Raw genomic sequence first — 18,550 nt, forward strand, 5'->3', positions numbered from 1 at the left:
CCTATTTCAAACATTTCTCAGCAAGTCTAGCTGGTGAAAGCAAAATGAAGCAAATCATTTCCACACCAAAAAAATTAAGGTAAAGACCTATCCTTAAAATTACTGCTGTGCATATTTGGATTTCCAACAAGAATTAAAAATACATAAAATTTGAGGGTTTCTTGACAATACTATAATGAGTTCTTGAAATCCAGTCATTCACAACAGTCCATTATATCTATATATTGTGGCAACAGCAATGAATCTCTAAAACTTGACACATCTCTGACCCAGAGACAACTCCTCCTGTCTGGTTTTCATGCATCATTTCTTGGTCATCTCCAATCTGTTCAACACGTTTATATGTTTAAAAGAGTGAACTTTCAGGGCTGGCACTGTGGCACAATAGGCTAAGCCTCTGCCCACAGCACTGCTGTCCCATATGGGTGTTGCTTTGTGTCCCGGCTGCTCATCTTCTGATCCAGCTCCCTGCTATGGCCTGGGAAAGCATGGAGCACAGCCCAACTGCTTGGGCTCCTGCACCTGCATGGGAGACCCAGAAGAAGCTCCTGGCTCCTGGCTTTGGATCAGCTCAGTTCTGGCTGTTGTGGCCATTTGGGGAGTGAATCAGCAGACAGAAGACCTTTCTTTTGGTCTCTCCCTTTCTCTGGCTATAGCTCTGCCTCTAAAGTAAATAAATAACAAACCTTTTTTTTAAAAAGGAGTGAACTTAAATAAAAATAACAACTGAATCAGGTCACAGCTGTACTTCTGAAACTGTTCCATGCTATTCCACTGCTCCTAAGAAAGACACCCGCAAGGCCAGCACGATCTGGCCCCGCCTCTCTCCAGTCTCACCGCACACGCATGATCTGCTCCCTCTAGTGGCCGCGAACATGGCTTTCTCACACAGTTAACTCCCAGGAGTCAACTCTGTGAGGCAGACATGTGGATTGTACTGGATTTCTGCCATGGGAACTTCTAGGCCACTTCCTGTCCTGTCTTTGACCTGGTCTGACTTAATTCCCACAAGCTCTTTACTCAAAGTGGCCTTTCTAGTTCCCCACCCCAAATGCTAACTCAGTCTTAACTGTCATATATTCCCATATCCCCATCCATCGGCTGGCACTCCCCAGGCCCATGAAATTGTCAAGTTTTTCTTGGGTGGTGAAGAAACAGGGAGGTTTTTAAAGGGAAGCCCATCATGTCTCCACACAGTAGTCTTATGGAAGATTGGTGCCCACGGCCCTGGGGCTCTCCTACCTGCCGGCCATTGCTTTGTAGTAAGCAAAGATCTGATCTGCCAGCTTGTAGACAAACTGGTCGAAGCACAGGTTCACCTGGAGAAGAGGAAGCAGGAAAGGTCAGTGGTGCCCACTAAGCTTTTTCATAGAAACTGAGGCAGTTGACAAGAGGGCAGCTTGGCAGGACTGCCCAATGTGTGACCCGGGGCAAGATATTTTGAAGGAAAAAAAAAAAGATTCTGCGGCCAAGTAAGTTTGGGATGTTGGTCCCTTGCACTCAAGGTCTTCAGTTAGTCAACAGAGAGACAGCCAAGTTCAAAAAGGCTGTTGAGCATCCAGGCACTCTTCCCAGGGCATGCAACAGATACATTCCATCATATTTGGCAATACCTTACATCTGTTAACTAAACCTATCCATCTCTTCTGATAGACTCTTTTGCCTTTTCATTGTATTTTACCTGGCTGTGCAAATATGATTATTTATACGTCAACAGTCATTAGACATTTAAAAGCCCCTTTCTTCAAACTTCAGTTTATTATTTTTTAATGAAGGAAGTCTTGTCATTTCAGTATCTCGTCATATTAGTGGTAGAGGTGATGCTTAGATGGGAAGATAAGCTCACAACTGACACAGAGAATGAAAATCAAAGCCTTGGGGGTTGGCACTGTGGTGCAGTGGGCTACGCTGCCACTTGCAATGCTGCATCCCCTGTAGAAGGGCTGGCTTGAGTTTCAGCTGCTCCGCTTCCAATCCAGCATTCCTGCTGATGTGTCTGGGAAGGCAGTGGATGAGGGTCCAATTACTTGGGTCCTCCTGCTCAGGTCACTGAGGCCTCTTGCTGGACTTCAAGGTCCCCAGCGGACCCCTGCCCAGGCAAACAACCTACAGGTCACAACAGGGCTGTTTACTATGACCCCATACTCTCCCAAAACCTACTCTGAAGAGCCTTGCACAGATGGCTCAAGCCCCTGCACGGCTAGGTGGTCTTTACCTTGTGCTCTGGTTTGGGTATTACTTTGTTCTCTCCCAAAGATCCAGATGTAAAAGACTTGGTCCTCAAAGTCTTAAGTGAATGATACTAAGAGAATAGGAATTTAATCCAATTATGGTGTCTAGGAGCGAGGCTTTGGGAAGCAGTGAGATTGTTAGGGGGGAGCCCCACGAGTGAATCATGGTGGCTTTATGAGCACAGGCAACACGGGACACAAGCTCTTACCCTTGCCATAGACACTCTGCCTTACCTTGGGACTTTTCCAGCAAAAATACCATGACCAGATGCCAAACCAAGGGGACCACCCCAAACCTCCCAACCCAGGAGCTGAAATAAAAACTCTTTCCGGCCAGCACCGCGGCTCACTAGGCTAATCCTCCGCCTTGCGGCGCCGGCACACCGGGTTCTAGTCCCGGTCGGGGCACCGATCCTGTCCCGGTTGCCCCTCTTCCAGCCCAGCTCTCTGCTGTGGCCAGGGAGTGCAGTGGAGGATGGCCCAAGTGCTTGGGCCCTGCACCCCATGGGAGACCAGGATAAGCCCCTGGCTCCTGCCATCGGATCAGCGCAGTGCGCCGGCCGCAGCGCGCCTACCGCGGCAGCCATTGGAGGGTGAACCAACGGCAAAAGGAAGACCTTTCTCTCTGTCTCTCTCTCTCACTGTCCACTCTGCCTGTCAAAACAAAAACAAAAACAAAAACAAAAACTCTTTCCATCACAAGTAGCTTGTGTTAGGTGTCTCATTACATAATAAAAAGCTACTAACACAGTTGTCTTCTTCCCCAAGGTGTGTGTGTGTGTATAGACAGACACTACAGGCAGCCCAGGGGTCGTCATCTGCATAAACCTGTGATTGGCAAAGTGTGGCTACTGACACAGATGCACAGAGTCCATCATGATGCAAAATAGTTTAGGGGTGGGGAGAGAAAGGGAGCAGGCCACAGGTTGGGGGGCGGTCTCAGTTTGTATAAGGATATCTCAAAAATGTATGGAAAATGAAATTAAAACATAAATTTTTGTTGCAAAATTTTTTGAAATCCAGGCATAGCTTGTTTACAATATGAATTCTCATGAGCTTTTTGTAGAACCCTCACATGGATGGATTTCAAAGATTTTTGCACCAAAATAATCTTTTCATTCCACTTTCCATGAATTCTTGAAGCCTCCTCATTCTCGTGCCCCAGGCCCTCACGTGTCACACACGGGTCCTTTCTGACCACCCAGTGATCAGGCAGACTCTCCGGGACGCGCCATGGACCTCCCACTCGGGGCACACAGCTGAACCCTGCGAAAGCGCAGATCTTGGGGCAGGACTACAGGAACGGGAGCCACTCGGCACTTGCCTCGGCTTCGATCTCATCATACAGGAACTGCTTTTTAAACTTCGTCAGGGCATAGTAGGCACTGTCGTTGTACAGGTCCAAAGGGTAGAGGACGTACCTGCAGGGGGACACGGAGAGCCAGCGGCTTGGTGAGGGCGTCTCGCAAGGCAGCCAGGTGGCCACTTACTTGGAGACAGAGGGCGGAAGAGAGAGGGCACAAGTTCAGGGCTGGGAGGAGAGTTTCCAGTGCCTCCACCACTTAGAAATGACTTACTTTACAGTCTGCCCAGAAATCCAAAGCCCCAGTGGCTGAGACAACCAGGGCCTGAGCTGAAGTCTGGCACTAAGACAAATCAGGTGGCAGGGAAGGGCAGCAGCTGCCTGACCCGAAAGAGGGGTTATTTCCCAAGCAGTGCTGATATGCGGCTGATGAAACACAGGATGGCCAGGTGGGCTGGGAGGATTCCCGGATCTTTCTGCAGCCAGACCTGGTATGTCCTAACCCCTGGCCTCTGTTCTCGCCTGGTGGCACACCCCACCTGTGCTACAGCCAGCTCAGACCTTCCTTCTGGAAAGGATGAGCTCCCTGGGAAGCCACCTTCCACCTGCACCCCAGGAACCTCCTTACAGGCCCAACCCTGCCTCTTACTCCATCATGGAAGGTTCTTTGGTTTCCAGGATATGGTCTGTTAGAATCCAAGGCATGGACATCTCAATGGGGAACTGGATTCGCCGGCCCATAGTTAACTCCAGGAAGAATTCTCGGAACCAGAGCTGAGAGAGGTCGCAACACTGCTGGAGAGCTTCTGGAAGTGTAGGGAGAGAGCCTTGGGTTATAGGCAGCACACACACACACACACAATACCCCAGTTCTTGATTTTCTTCCTGTTATTATCCTCACTCTGCTAAGTATGCAGCAGGTACCTCACACATCCTGCGCCCTTGCACTTGAGACAAGACTGATATCTGCCTGGAAAGCTGCATCTTTAAGCTTTAGAGATGTGTGGTGGAAGTGGCGGTGGTGTTTTAGGACTTTAGATGCCCCCAGATGTCCATCACCCCCTACAGAGCCATCGTGAAAACACGATTTAAGTGTACAACACACACCTTTAAGAGGAGTCGCCACGAACCCACTTCCAGCTGGACTGTGGCTCCTCGACCCCGGCTGTGTGGTTCAGAGGCCTTGAAGGCCCTTCCTAGGCAACTCTCTGATGGACAAGTTCTGACCGGTTGTTGAAGTGAGTCAGTCTCTTCAATGCCAAGAGACACTGGACAACTGCACATCCCTAGGACACTGGTCTGCCACCTGTCCTATAGGATGGGCACCCTACTAGCAGAGGATGGGTAGAGCACAGGGGCTGGGCTGCAGCCTGCCAGGCTCTTCTGTGGGGAGCACTGGGCACTGCTCAACTCCCAGCTGTGGCTTAGCAGCCAAAGGCCAGTGTGCTTCTATGTTTGCAATCCCGTTTCTGACTCTGCTCCACCAAGGACGTCCTGATAAATCCGCCACAATGCGCCCTGGACAGCTGCTGAGCTGACCAAGTCAGAAGAGGTGGACTGGGCCTGGTCCTCCTCCCCAGCTCCCGCAGTCCACCAGGAAGTGGGGATCCTCCCTTGCAGGCAGACTGTGCCACTGCGGGCCCAAGGGGCTCAGCCACGCGGGAGGCAGGAGCCCCCAGCTCTGCCCTGGGCTCTGCAGCTCACCGCTGATGTTGAGCAGATGCGTGAAGAAGAAGGACTGTTTGTGGAAGTCCTCTATGGCCAGGACGATGGGCCCGTCCAGGCTGCTTCGCAGGGTCTTCTTGGAGCCACTTTTATCTGCGATGAGCGATTCAAGCATCGTCCGCACCATGTACAGCTTGAAAGCAAAGGGAGACGAGGTTAGGGGTCAGCTGCCATCCTGGGGCCAAGCTTGCTTTGCGCTGTATTTGTTTTCTTTCTGCTCTTAAAAACAATGTCTTGAGAAGGCACCATTTGAGGCAGAGAAGCGAATTTGCAACTGTGAAAACCTTCAGGAGAGAGACGGGCCAGCCCGGGAAGGAGCTCTGCCCAGAACTCTGAGACATTCCTGGGTGGGTGGATCTGGCCACCACCGGTGGTAGTTAGAGGCCCAGGGAGAGGTTCCTGCCGGCCCTGCTCAGCCAAGGGCACAGGCTTCAGAGGAGAACCTCATCCTACGTCACTCTCGGCTTTCCCAGACAGCCACAGTGGCATCGTGGGTGGGGCACTGGTCTGGGAGTCAAAAGACCTGGGTTCAAGGCCAGGCTCTGCTACTGACTTGCTGTGTGACCTTAGGCAACAAAGCACCCACTCTGGACCTCAGTGGTATTATATACTGTGAGGAGTTGGACCAGGTGTTCTCTCCCCCCAGGCCCTTGCAGCTCTAACCTTCTGCAGAAGTGTGAAATGGGCTAAGATCCGAAAGAGCCCCCCTCCCCTCCCACAGCTCAGATTTCTGATCCTCTGCATTTTGCAGCCATCACGGAGGGAAGGCGCCCTCTGGTGGCGAGCGTGCAATGGTGCAGCCTGAAGAAACCCTGGGTGCAAAGTGGGCTCAGGTTGGTACTTACAAAGGAGGCTACCGGACAATTAATTCCTGCTTACTGGGAGCCCTAAGCGCAAAGGGCGTGAGTGCGGTGGGAGTGTTCGTTCTCTCTGCTAATCTAGATCTTTCCACACCATCTGTCTCTGAATCTGAGGCTGGAAGGGGCCTTGAGGAGCCAGGCTAGTCCATTCCCGCTGCCTCCTGGAGAGCAGTACCCAAGCCAACCCCGCCAGGCGGTGTTATACCAGGGATCGGCAGCCTCTTCGGCCCTGTGTGCCACCAGTGGGGTGAAACAAAGCCCTCGGGGACCACTGGCAGGCCTAAGACACAGATAGGAGAGAAGGAAGAGGGGATGGGAGGGCAGGAGAGACAGGGAGGAGGGAGAGAGAGAAAGAGAGAGAGAGAAAAGCAAGAGGTATTGTATACGGTGGGAAAGCCATCGCGACTGCTAGGGGCCGCCGCCGAACCGCTCCAGCCTCCCAACAACCACGCTCACCTGGGCTCCCTCGCCTTCTCTGGGCTCTTCCCCACCACATGCCCGGGCCTGCGGGGGCCAGTGCAGCCAGAGACACGCGGGACACCGTCCCTGCGCGGGCTTCCCTTCCCGCACCCCTGCTGCTGGCGGCACCTTCTCCTCCGGGAGAGCCGAGAGGCCCTCTCCTAGCGACCGCCTCGGGGGCCCCAGAGAACGGAGCTGTCCAGCCCCGTGTGCTGCGTGCTGCTGCTTCCGCCAGACTCTTAACTGCCTGAAAAACTGGTTGCATCCTTAAGAGGGTGAACTCTTTCCCCAACTTCTCTAACAGTGCACGTTATTTCCTGGAAGAACCCGCACCGCAGCTACTCCCCATGTCTACCGGGCTACTCCCACGGCTGTAGCGGAGCCCTGTGGGGGAGTCAGGAGACCTGGGTTCTTGTCCCCCCTCCACGTGGGACGCACCGTGTGACTTGGACAAGTCACTTCCCTCTCTGGGCCTCAGTTTCCCCAACAGGGTAAGGGACTGGGACTCGTCTGCCGTTGGCTGTGTAGGCGGCTATGAAATACCTATGCGCCACCTAACACAATGCAGCGGCACCTGCAGGGGTCTGGCTGCTGCTGACCTCCCCTCTCCTTCTGTCTAGGCAGACACTCCTTCCTCGCTTCTCTCTCTCCCTGGCTTTCCCTCTGCCTGCCAGTCCTAGCTGCAGCCTCTTCCTCCCCGTCTCTCTTGGGTCCTGTCTACCCCTTGGCTCACTGAGTTTTTTAGGTCCTGCTGAGCCCCACCAGGGCACTCTGGGCTGGAAGGGTTCCCAACTCTTGCATTTCCCAGACCGCGTTGGTAGAAGCCTCCCTGGGCTGTTCCATGCCACGCAGGCCAGACGAGCACACGCTGTCTGAGGACTGCGCGCTAGGGGAAGCCACGGCAACTCGGCTGCAAACCCACCTTGCCCTGTTGCAGCCCGCACGCCCCTGCCAGACAGACACACATACCCAGGAGGGCCTCGGATGACCCACATTGGAGGATTCAGAGCGGAGAGGGGCTTAAAGGTCGTGTGAAGCTTGGGGGTTCCCAGTCTGGGGCTTCTAAGACCCTTTGAGCTACGATGGGACCCATCTGCTTTTTTCCAATACCTCAACAGCCTACCAGCAACTGTATTCTCATGCGGGTTGCATGGATTTAACTACGATGCCCAGAGTACTTACTTCTTTTCCTGTAATTTAATAACTGCTTTGGACAGGCCACAGGCAATCTCTTGTGTGCAACAGCTGCTGTAGGCAACTCTGAGTCTTTCTGACTACAAGACTTTCCCTAAGGGAGGAAGGGCTTTTGATTCTCGGAGGTTTTGGGGCAGGGGTGCTGGAACAATGCGGGGAATGAGATCATGTCAGTAACTTGATCTCATCCAAAGTTTTGGTTTTCCAGAGAAGCTCATCAGAGCTCAGAGAGGCCAAGGTGCTGCCCAAGATCACACAGCAGGTCAGAATTTCCAGCCAGGAAGTCACTGCAGGGGGAGGGGCCGGATGTACTCCTCACACACTTGGAAGTCTGTACTTCAGAGGGGGAGGAGGAGGCAGGCCGGTGGATGTGGCACCAGCCCTACTGGCCAGGTCAGACAACGGAAGCACAGTGAGATGGTGCAACATGCCGAGGTCCCACAGGCAGCTGGAACTAGAACCCAGGTCTCTTGAATCTTAAGCCAGTGATCCTTCCTACATCAAACAGACGGCAGAAGAAGGTCCGAGCAGCTGCTCGACCCTGCCCCTCCTGACCGAGGACCCCCAGCCCCACTGCCCTCTGCTCCCCCGTGGCCAAGTTGGCCTCTGTGCAACAAAGCCTGTCTGTGTCTGGTGCCACTCACCTGGGTGCTGGATGGCCCCACAGCTCGCCGGGGCACCTTGATGTCAAACCCGCCCTTTGGGTCCTTCTCCCCTCTCAAGCATGGGTCATTGGGGGGCTCACGTCCACCTTCCCAGTCGCAGATGGTCTTCCGAATTGCCTGCAGGACGCTGGAGAAGCAAGGAGGCGGCTCAGGCTAGATCTCACCACTCTAAGGAGGCACTGAAAGCTACAGGATCCTGGCCAGGTCAGGATATACGCTCATTCCTGGGGCCCAGCCTCAGAGACGGTGGACAAACAGGTTTAAGGGCTGTTTCTGAACTGTTCCACATGAGTCTGGTGCTCACTGGATGTCTGAGCCCATGCAGTATGACAGAACCTGGGTGAGGCATGATGGTCATTTTTTCCCTTTTTGGTTTTGGGGACTCCCACAAGCCCAACTAAATCCTTGTGTTTTAGAAGCTTAACAATAGCTTATTCTTGTTGTACGTTAATTCACTCTGTGTGACCATGTGCTTTGGGCTACACAAGGACTGTCTCACTTCATCATCCCAGCAGGCTCTGCAGCAGGTCACAGATAAGGAGAACTGAACTTTCGCTATGGGAAGTAACTTGACCAAGTTCACCCAGCTGGACGGGGCTACGTATGGGCTCCGAACCCAGAGACAGAGGCTCAGTCCACCCTGAACGTCCAGCCTGCTGGAACTTGCTGGAAGGATCCATGTGTGCATGGAGGCTGACCGGGAAGCTGAGACAGGAACTGCCTGTGTGGCTGAGCCCCGGCCCCCTCATTTTTGCCAGGGAAGACCCACCTGATGAGGACGTTCTTCTTCTTGCGCACGGCCTGCCTCAGGGGCTCGCGCAGGGTCACCTGGGCAAAGTCCTGCAGGGCTGCATAGATGGTGTTCCTGATGGCCTGGTTGAAGACGCTCTCCATCCTGCCCATGAGCACCTGCAGCCCCTTGATCATGGCGATCACCTGGTCAGGCACAGGTCAACGGTCAGGCTTGCCGGGCATCTGCATCCCAGCCCATCCCCTGCCTTCACCACATTGCAGAGGGGCCCAGAAACTCAAGGCCAGGGTTACTTAAAGCGCTCTTTCATGAGGTGAGAAACAAGCTACAACATAGGCAGCTCAGCAACCTGCTGCTCTCACCAAGAAAGTCTCACTACAGAACAAAGGCATCAGCTCAACTGGACATGTACGTCCTGACACTACTGACACCCATGCTGGTATGAGCTCCTGATTTATTGCTGACTGGTGACAAATGACAGCAGGCCCAGGGACCACATTTTGAGGAGCACTCTGGCTACTGTCCACATACCATGCAGCCACAGCTGATGTCAAACACAACATTTTGGGGACAACGCTATGTCCAGAAGGTTAAGTGGTCACTTGTGATATGCATCCTATATCAGAGAGCTGCTTAGAGTCCTGGCTGCTCCATTTCCAATCCACTTTCCTGTTAATGCACCTGGAAGGGCATCAGAGGATGGTCCAAGTGCTTGGGTCCCTGTCACCCACATGGGAAACTCAGATGGAGTTCCTGGACCCAGGCTTCAGCCTGGCCCACCCTTGACAGTTGTGGCATTTGGGAAGTGAACTAGCAGATGGAAGATCTCCTGTCTCTGTCTCTTTCTCCCTCTGTTGCTCTGTCTTTCAAATAAGGAATGACCCTTCAGATGCCTCCTATTTCCCCATAACACTTCCTAAATGACTTCCACATCTTTGCTTTTGAAACACTGGGACCAGGTGCTGCTGGAGTACAGGAACAGAAGCCTCTCCTGCAGCAGTCTTGGAGGGGGAGAGCCTGTGCTCTTCTCTTTGCCTCTCCCCTGGCTGGACCCCACATCCCTGCTTGGGGAGAAGGGGAGACAGGTTCTGTGATGCCAAGAACCTGGCCCAACCTCAGTTCTCTCTGTGGAGACCTGGCAGACTGCAGGTGTGTGCCCTCACTTCTGGTTCTCACCTCTGTTGCACTCATCACCCCCACCCTATCCTGGGGCAGGGAGGTGTACACATGCTCTGCCTGTTGCCCAGTGGGCAAGCTTCATGAGAGCAGGGATGGACAGAAGCTGGCTTAGCCTTGGGTGGAAGCCCTCTCTTCTCTAGTTCAGCTTTACCAGCCACCAACCTGATCCTCTGACCCTGACAGCCTCAAGTGTTATTTTCTTGATGGGCTAAGGAGTCAGAGGTCAAGCATTTGCCACACTGGCTTCCACATGGGCACCGCACCTGTCACCCTCCTAATGACATGTTGGATGGACCCTTTGCACCTGCCTGGAGGGACAGCAGGGACAAGGCCCAGCAAGGCTCTGCATGTCCCCTGCAGGGCCTGGGGTTATGGAGGGTCAGTAGACTGCACAAACGAATGAATGGGCTTGGGCCCTAAGCCTCTCTCTCCTTCTAAAACTCAAAGGAAGAAAAACAATGCCTGAAGTAGAGGAAGCAGTGTGAGAACAGAGTACAGACGTGAGAGTTTCATCAGGGCCAAGCTGGTGAGATGCTTTAATTCAGAGTAATAATGGGACGGAGGCGTTGAGAGCATTAGATCATTAAGAATCTGGGCTAGAGATGACACCAGCAGCCACTGGGCAAAGAACAGAATGAACCATGGAGATGTTTCAGAAAATCGTCAGACTGCACAGCTCAGAGGGATCTGATGGAAAATCTTGGCAGCTGATACATTAAACTTTACCAAAATGAAAACCAGTTGCTCTTCAAAAGGCATCCTTAACAAAAAGAGAAAACTCACTGATTAGAAAAAATATTGTAAAATATGTAAGATGAAGGATTTGCATCCAAACCATGGAAAGAAAGACTTCTCATAAGTCAGTAATAAGAAATCCACTGTTTTTTAAATTTCAAAGGCAGAGTTAGAGAGACAGAGAGGTAGAGATAGATAGATAGCTCTTCCATTTGCTGATTCATTCCCCAAATGGCCGCAACAGCCTGGGCTGGGCCAGGCCGAAGCCAGGAGCCAGGAGCTTCTTCTGGGTCTCCCACATGGGAGACAGGGACCCAACCACTTGGGCCATCCTCCACTGCCTCACCAGGAGCATTAGCAGGGAGGTGGATCAGAAGTGGAACAGCCAGGATTCAAACCAAAGCCCATATGGGATGAAGCACTGTAGGTGGCAGCCTAACCCATTATGCCACAACATCGGCTCCAGAAAAGCAATTTTTTAAAAATTTTTTTTGACAGGCAGAGTGGACAGTGAGAGAGAGAGATAGAGAGAAAGGTCTTCCTTTGCCGCTGGTTCACCCTCCAATGGCCGCCGCGGTAGGCGCGCTGCGGCCGGCGCACCACGCTGTTCCGATGGCAGGAGCCAGGTGCTTCTCCTGGTCTCCCATGGGGTGCAGGGCCCAAGAACTTGGGCCATCCTCCACTGCACTCCCTGGCCACAGCAGAGAGCTGGCCTGGAAGAGGGGCAACCGGGACAGGATTGGTGCCCCGACCGGGACTAGAACCCGGTGTGCCGGCGCCGCAAGGCGGAGGATTAGCCTATTGAGCCGCGGCGCCAGCCAGAAAAGCAATTTTTAAAGCTAGGCAAAAGATTTAAACAAATAACAATTCACAAAGGAAGGTATAAAATGGCCAATACTACCTGAAAAGATGCTCAGTATCATGTCTTCAGGGAAATGTAAATTAAAACCTCGAGATTTAATGATGCTCCCATTAGAACAACTCAAATTAATAAGACTGAAAATACCAAGTACCGTGAGGGTATGGAGCAATAAATAGATCTTTCACACACAGCTGGTAGAAACTTCAACCTGGACCAGTCTCTATTCATCACATCTAGTCTGCCTAGCTCTGTGACAGCTGCTTAAAAAATTAAATGCACACATTCAGTATGACCATTTTGAGACACATAAAGACTTGCAACCACATAAATACTTATACTCAAATACTTAAGACTACTTAATTTTTATTGGCCAACATCTGGGAATGGACAAGTATTCACTAGCAAATGAATGGATAAACATTTTAGTATATCTATGTGCAATGGAACAAAATTCAGCATTAAAAACAAACTATTAATACACATAACAAGTAGGTGAATTTCAAAAAGCCAAACACACAAAATCCATACTGTAACGATTCCGCTTACATAAATTTTGGAAACACACAAACAAGTGTATAGTGGCTATGACAGAGAATTCATTGCCAGGGCCCAGGGTTCAGGGAGGGATGAAAGGCAAAGTTGCTCAAGAAATCTCGAAGGGAAGATGGTTGTGCTTGGGCTTGCAGCTTCTCACGTGCACAAAACTATTCTATTACAAAGCTAATTCTTCCAGTTATACACTTTAAATGGATGTGGTTTGTTGAGTCAAATTACATTTTAATAAAACTAATTAGAAAAACTATATCATCCTCATGAAGGTATCGCATTCATGACACAAAAGCATTAACACAAAGGCCATATACAGAGAACAGGATGGAGCTTTAGAACATTAAAAATATTATGGCCAAAATTCAAAACCCTAATAGGGCTGAAATTTGAGTTTAAGAAAATATTCAATAAAGTGGACAAAAAATAAGTAAGGTAAAATATGAGAGAAAAGATAAGAAAATTAGAGACTGAATCCTGAGCACTTGACACCCAAGAGAACAAAAGTTCAGAAAGAGAAGAGAGAAAAGAGAGACGAGGAAATTGTAAAAACTAAAATACAAGGAAATTTCTCAGTCCTAAAATATGTGTGTTCCTGAAATGAAATGGTTTACTTAGCATCCAAAACAATGAATGTCAAAGACCCTGTTCAATGAGCTTTGGAGTGGAGTTTCAGAAAAACAGGGATAGAGATGAACCTATAGAACTCTACAGAGGAAAAAAGGGAACAAAGTTGGAAGACATATTTTCTGATTTCAAAGCTACTGCAAAACTACAATAATCAAAACTTCTGTATGAGCACAGAACAGCTATATTGTTCAATGGAAGACAACTTAAAATTTTAAAATAAACTCTCAAACTTTTAGTCCATTGATTTTCATGAGTTATCAAGACAATTCAATGGAGAAAGAACAGTCTCTCCAACAAATGGTGCAGGTACAACTGGATATCCACATGCAAAAGAATCACACTGGACCTCTACCTCTGTCCATTTATCAAGCTAACCCCAAAGGGATCGCAGACCTATAACCACAAAACTCTGAGAAGGAAGCACAGGAGGAAGTATCTGTCACCTTGGTGTAGGCAATAGTTCCTCAGATATACCACTAAAAGCATAGTAACAAAAATAATTGAACTTCATCAAAATCAAAATTGTGCCTCAAACAACACTGTCTAGAAGATGAGAAGAGAAACCATGGAATGGGAGGACATTTTAGCAAATTATGTATCTGATAATGGACTTGCATCCAGAACACATAAAACACACAACTCAACAATAAAAAGACCTCCCAAAATGGACAAATGATTTACATATACATTTCTTCAAAGAAAATATGCAGACAGCCAAGCAACACGTGAAAAATGCTCACTCTCAGTAATCGTTAGCGATGGGAACATCAGAATCACATTGGCAGGCCAGAGGATGACTAGAATTAGAAGACAACAACAAGAGGAAGGGGAGAAGTTATAACCCTCAGACACACTGAGAGCCCTGCAAGACGCCACAGCTGCTCGGAGACCCAGGGATTTCACGCCTAAGTATATACCCAAGGGAAATGAAAACATCTCCACACAAAAACTTGCATATGGATGTTCACATCAGCATTCCTCCTAACAGCCAAAAAAACAAAACAACCCAGACATTCAGCTGATGAACACATAAACTGATATAGTACATAACTATAATGGAATATTATTCAAATATAAAGGAAAGGAGTATTGATAAATGCTACATATAGCATGGATGAACTTTGAAAACACTTTCCATGTCTTTTTTAACCAGTTTGTTTGTTTGTTTCTTCTGTTGGCTTTTTTGTTTTGCCCACTATTCTAGTGGAATGGAGATTTTCCTTTGGATTCTTTGGAGCAGGGTTCCTAGTCATTTCTAAGTAGTAACTCTTGAAAGAGATTGAGTCTACATGGGAGAAGGGGACAGTAGTTCAGGAGAATCCATCCTGTTACCCTGCTCAGAACCACTCCTGGGGCCACAGTGAGCAGTGGTCTTGGGTGAAGGAGGAGATACAAGGAAGGAGCACCTACCTCCACGAAGGCGAACTTCTCCTCGCTGGTATAATTGTAACGTGTGGCTCTCTCATACTCCTCCGCCGTGCCTGGACAGTCCTTGTTGCAGAACTTGTCTGTGGGATGCACCAGCTTCCAGGAGTACTGGGGGGAATGGCAACAACCCAAATGACCATCGACTGATGAGTGGCTCAACGAGAGGGGATGGACCCACACAATGGACTGTGATCTAGCCACGAGGGGGAACAAAGCACCAAGTCATGCTACAACATGGGTGAATCTGGGTACGGGGAGGATGTTTGGCCAAGTGATTAAGACACTGGCTAAGAGGCTTGGTCCCATAGAGGAGTGCCTAGGTGCAATACTTGGCTCTCACCCTGACTCAGGCTCTCGCTAATTCAGACTCTGGGAGGCAGCAGGTGACAGCTCAGGTAGCTGGGTCCCTGCCCCCGACACGGAACCCCTGGACCGAGTTCCAGCTCCTGACTTCAGCTTCCCTTGTCATTGTAGGCACCTGGGAAGTAAGCCAGTAAGGAGAAGGCCCTTCTCTGTCTCTCACATACAAAAGTTAGAAGCTAGCTCCTGAGTCAGAAAATCTGAGGTAAAAAAGAAATCAAATACAAAAGACCACAGATCCTATGACTCCATCTGTAAGAAACACCCAGAAGAGGGACGGCCAGAGAGCTGGGAAGCAGACTGCTCAGGGCTGCAGGGATGGGTGGTCACGATACACAGGGTTTACTGCTGAGTCACTCTGGTTATGTGACGCTGTGGATGTTCTGAAGACCAATAAACCTACATATTAGGTGGCTGAGTTGGATGGTGTGTAAACTGTATCTATACGAAGTTGCTAAGAATGTGCGCAGGGGATGGGCAGAGCCCAACAGACCCAAAGGCAGCATGGGTCGGCGTGAGGTCCTCTGCGGGCGGGACACCTACCACCTCCATGACGTGGGCACTCCACTTGGACAGAAGCTGCAGGCCACGCAGGGCCAGGTCAAAGAGCTCCCGGTACTCCTCGTCTGACTTCTGGCTGTCCAGCCCAGAGCCCGTCACCACCTGGGGAACAGTAACTGTCACATGTCTGGCACGGGTACACATTTCACCAACTGCCCCGGGAACACTGTAGGGTTATTACTATGGGCCCGTGAAGATTAACTGGGCTCAGATAAGCACCGTGCTCAGGCCACACGGCTGGTAAACCATGCAGAGTTCCAATCTGGGGCCATGACCCAGAGCTCTGCTCAAAAGCACCCTGGCAGAGCAGTGGCTTCCAAACGTTTCTGACCGCATTCACAGTAGAAGTGCATGGAAATGCACGCTATTCAATGAGTCAGGACACAAGCCTACATAGAATGCCCGCACGCAATGAGATTTTTCATGAAGCTATGTTAATACATGGGGTTCTCTCTGAAGATGGTCATCACAAACCACTGAACTGATTTCATAGCCTCTCTGTGTAGTGCTCCAGAAGGGAATGTGACATGTATGTACTCAGGTCTACACACACAAAGCACAACTACTTGCTAAAATCCATTTCTGACTCCCCAAATCAATACGCGCAGGCATGTCTCAGTGACTTGCAGCTCATGTGTGTCTGAGCCACAGTCAGACCGATGATCCTGCTGTCTTGTTTCGGCCTCATACTCTAAACAAGGGGTCTCCCTTTGGTGGGCTAGTTAGGGTACACACATTTTTGTGCTTTGTTACTGGTGATTTCACAACCTCAAACAGTCCCCAAGTATGGCTGATGGGCTGTACCATGTTTCTACATGCAAAAAGCTGTATGTATGAAGCATTCAATTAAAACCACTTTGACCAGACTTCTACATGCAAAAGCTATAGGTATAAAGCATTTAACTAAAAAAAATCTTTGACCAGACTTCCTCTGAGACCATACCAAGACGTTGTGAGAAATGAGGGAGCCCTGAAGAAAGGGGATTCCTGGTGATTTGCACAAATGGTTAAGAGCTGGAGGTCTGAGCTTGACCTTGGCCTCCATGGGTCATTAGTCTAATGACTACACTATCTGCATGTGTCAGACTGGCCCCATTGCATACACACTGGTCTGCCATCAAAGACATTTGGTAGATCGGGTTTCGAAAAACAAGATCACTGTGGCTGCTGGCCACATGGTGGAGCCCATGAGCTGATGTGAAGTGGAGCAGAGTCTTCCATGGAAGCCAGATAATAAGGGAATTCAGACGAGATCGGGCGCGTTCAGGGTGGGAATTCAAACCCAGCACCTGTGAACAGCACCCAGAACAGCACATGTACTTATCAGAAGGGGAGCTCTGGAAAGAGACCCAGAAGACCACACACACCCACACACTCATCACAACTGGTTCTAAGATGGTAGGTTTTATGTGGCTGATTTTCCTTTTTTGCTTATTGATATCTGTAAAATCTTTGCTCTGATCATGTGTCCATATCCAAAAGGAAAATTCAATGAAATATAATTATTGGAATTACAGGAAATATTTAGGCCCTCCTCTTGTCCCTAATTGTATCCATGATTTTTTATAATAATCATTTATTATGGCATAGTTTGAAAATATTTAGATGGTGTTTGGAGCAGGAATGTCCAGAATGCTGTTTCTCTCACCCACCTGGGTGGAGGAGGTCTGGATCAAGTACAAGTACAATGAACCACTACTGGGCCCTTACCATCTGCCAGGCACAGTCCATGTTCTAGGCACCAGAATGTTCAATCCTCTCAGTAAACTTATCAGGAGAGATACTATTATGACCCCCATTTCTCAGATGGGAACACTGAGGTGCAGAGATGTCAAATAACTTGTGAAGCGCAGTGGCAGAGCAGGCATTAATCCCAGCTGTGTGGCTCTTGGCTCTTCTGCCCTCCTGCCCCCTAAGCGTATTCCCTCATTCCTGCTCCAACACCTAGCTCTTGCCCTTGTCCTCCTAGCAGCTCCCACCCGCTCCTGGCCCAGGGCCCACACAGGCTCCAGCCCACAGCCAGAGTGTGCTCACCTCGCTGTTGCTGTAGCGAGCCAGCTCGGAGATGAAGCGGATGTGGTCATCCCGGATCTGAACCATCTGCTCGCAGATGTTGTACTGGGGGCTGATGCTGCTCTGTGTGCACGTCCACCTGGACAGAAAATCACGGGGTGGGAGTGGGCCCTGGCCTTGGGGCCAAGTAGGGCGGGCTCCTCCACGCACTAGGTGTTCCTGGTGCTCAGCCTACATGGCCAGCTCCTCTGGGTGAAGCCAACAGGTATCTGAACACAAGCACGATGCTGGACAGTCCTTCCTCCTCCTCCTCCTCCTCCTCCTCCTCCTCCTCCTCCTCCTCCACCTGGGAGCCAGCCTCCGCTAAGACCCAGTGACGACCCTTTCACAATGCCTGCTCTGCAGTACTTACCCATTCTTTGCATTGGGGAGGGAATCATGGGCTGTCTAGGGAGGACTGTAACAGCTGGCAGCCCCGTGAAGGAAAGCGAGGGGCCATGCTCCAGAGCCCGACTGCCGGCTACCAGCACCAACTCACTGTGGCGGGGCCAGGGCCGGGGCAGCCGGGGTGGGATGCGGCTCTTGTCTACTGGTGACCAGGCAATGTGCAGGCACCTCCCAGGGCAGGAAGCTGTGATCCCTGTGCAGCCTTCCTTCCCCCACCTCCCCTCTCCGTCTGTGCTCACCCTCTTTTCCTTCCTGTCCCCCCTTCTCCCTGCGACACCATTTTGAAAGATGTCATTAGGAAAACCACCCGGAACTGGAGAGGAAGTGAATGCATGAACACTTTCCCTCTACTTCTTAGGAGAAAGAGGTACCCCTACTGTTCCTCCCCGAAGAATCTGCTGTACAGTGGGCAGGGCACAGACGTGCTCGTGTGCACACTCTGAGTCACCTGGGCAGGCATGGCCCCACTGCTCCCCTGACACCCGCCCTGCTCACCCGCCAGCTCGACTTCCAAGCAACTTTGGGTAGTCTCAGGACACGGAAGGCAGAGTTTGCAGGTCTCGACCCCGTGCTTCTCTTTCAAGGCTCTTCCCAGGCTGCG

The 18,550-nt window shown here is 50.6% G+C and overlaps 1 protein-coding gene across 2 annotated transcripts in view; it reads right to left on the reverse strand.

The window, feature by feature from the left end:
* Nucleotides 1-18,550, reverse strand: part of CYFIP2 (cytoplasmic FMR1 interacting protein 2) — a 129,496-nt gene that overhangs the window by 58,979 nt on the left and 51,967 nt on the right. For both annotated transcript variants that reach the window (XM_062188771.1, XM_062188770.1), the window contains exons 11-19: nucleotides 17,524-17,641; nucleotides 15,472-15,591; nucleotides 14,551-14,676; nucleotides 9,207-9,373; nucleotides 8,417-8,564; nucleotides 5,239-5,392; nucleotides 4,184-4,340; nucleotides 3,556-3,652; nucleotides 1,243-1,319 (exon numbers count right to left, since the gene is read on the reverse strand). In XM_062188771.1, coding sequence (XP_062044755.1) covers nucleotides 1,243-1,319; nucleotides 3,556-3,652; nucleotides 4,184-4,340; nucleotides 5,239-5,392; nucleotides 8,417-8,564; nucleotides 9,207-9,373; nucleotides 14,551-14,676; nucleotides 15,472-15,591; nucleotides 17,524-17,641 — 1,164 coding nt within the window. The remainder of the gene's footprint in view (nucleotides 1-1,242; nucleotides 1,320-3,555; nucleotides 3,653-4,183; nucleotides 4,341-5,238; nucleotides 5,393-8,416; nucleotides 8,565-9,206; nucleotides 9,374-14,550; nucleotides 14,677-15,471; nucleotides 15,592-17,523; nucleotides 17,642-18,550) is intronic.

This window comes from Lepus europaeus, chromosome 4, assembly GCF_033115175.1.
Source record: "Lepus europaeus isolate LE1 chromosome 4, mLepTim1.pri, whole genome shotgun sequence".
Classification (NCBI taxonomy): Eukaryota; Metazoa; Chordata; class Mammalia; order Lagomorpha; family Leporidae; genus Lepus; species Lepus europaeus.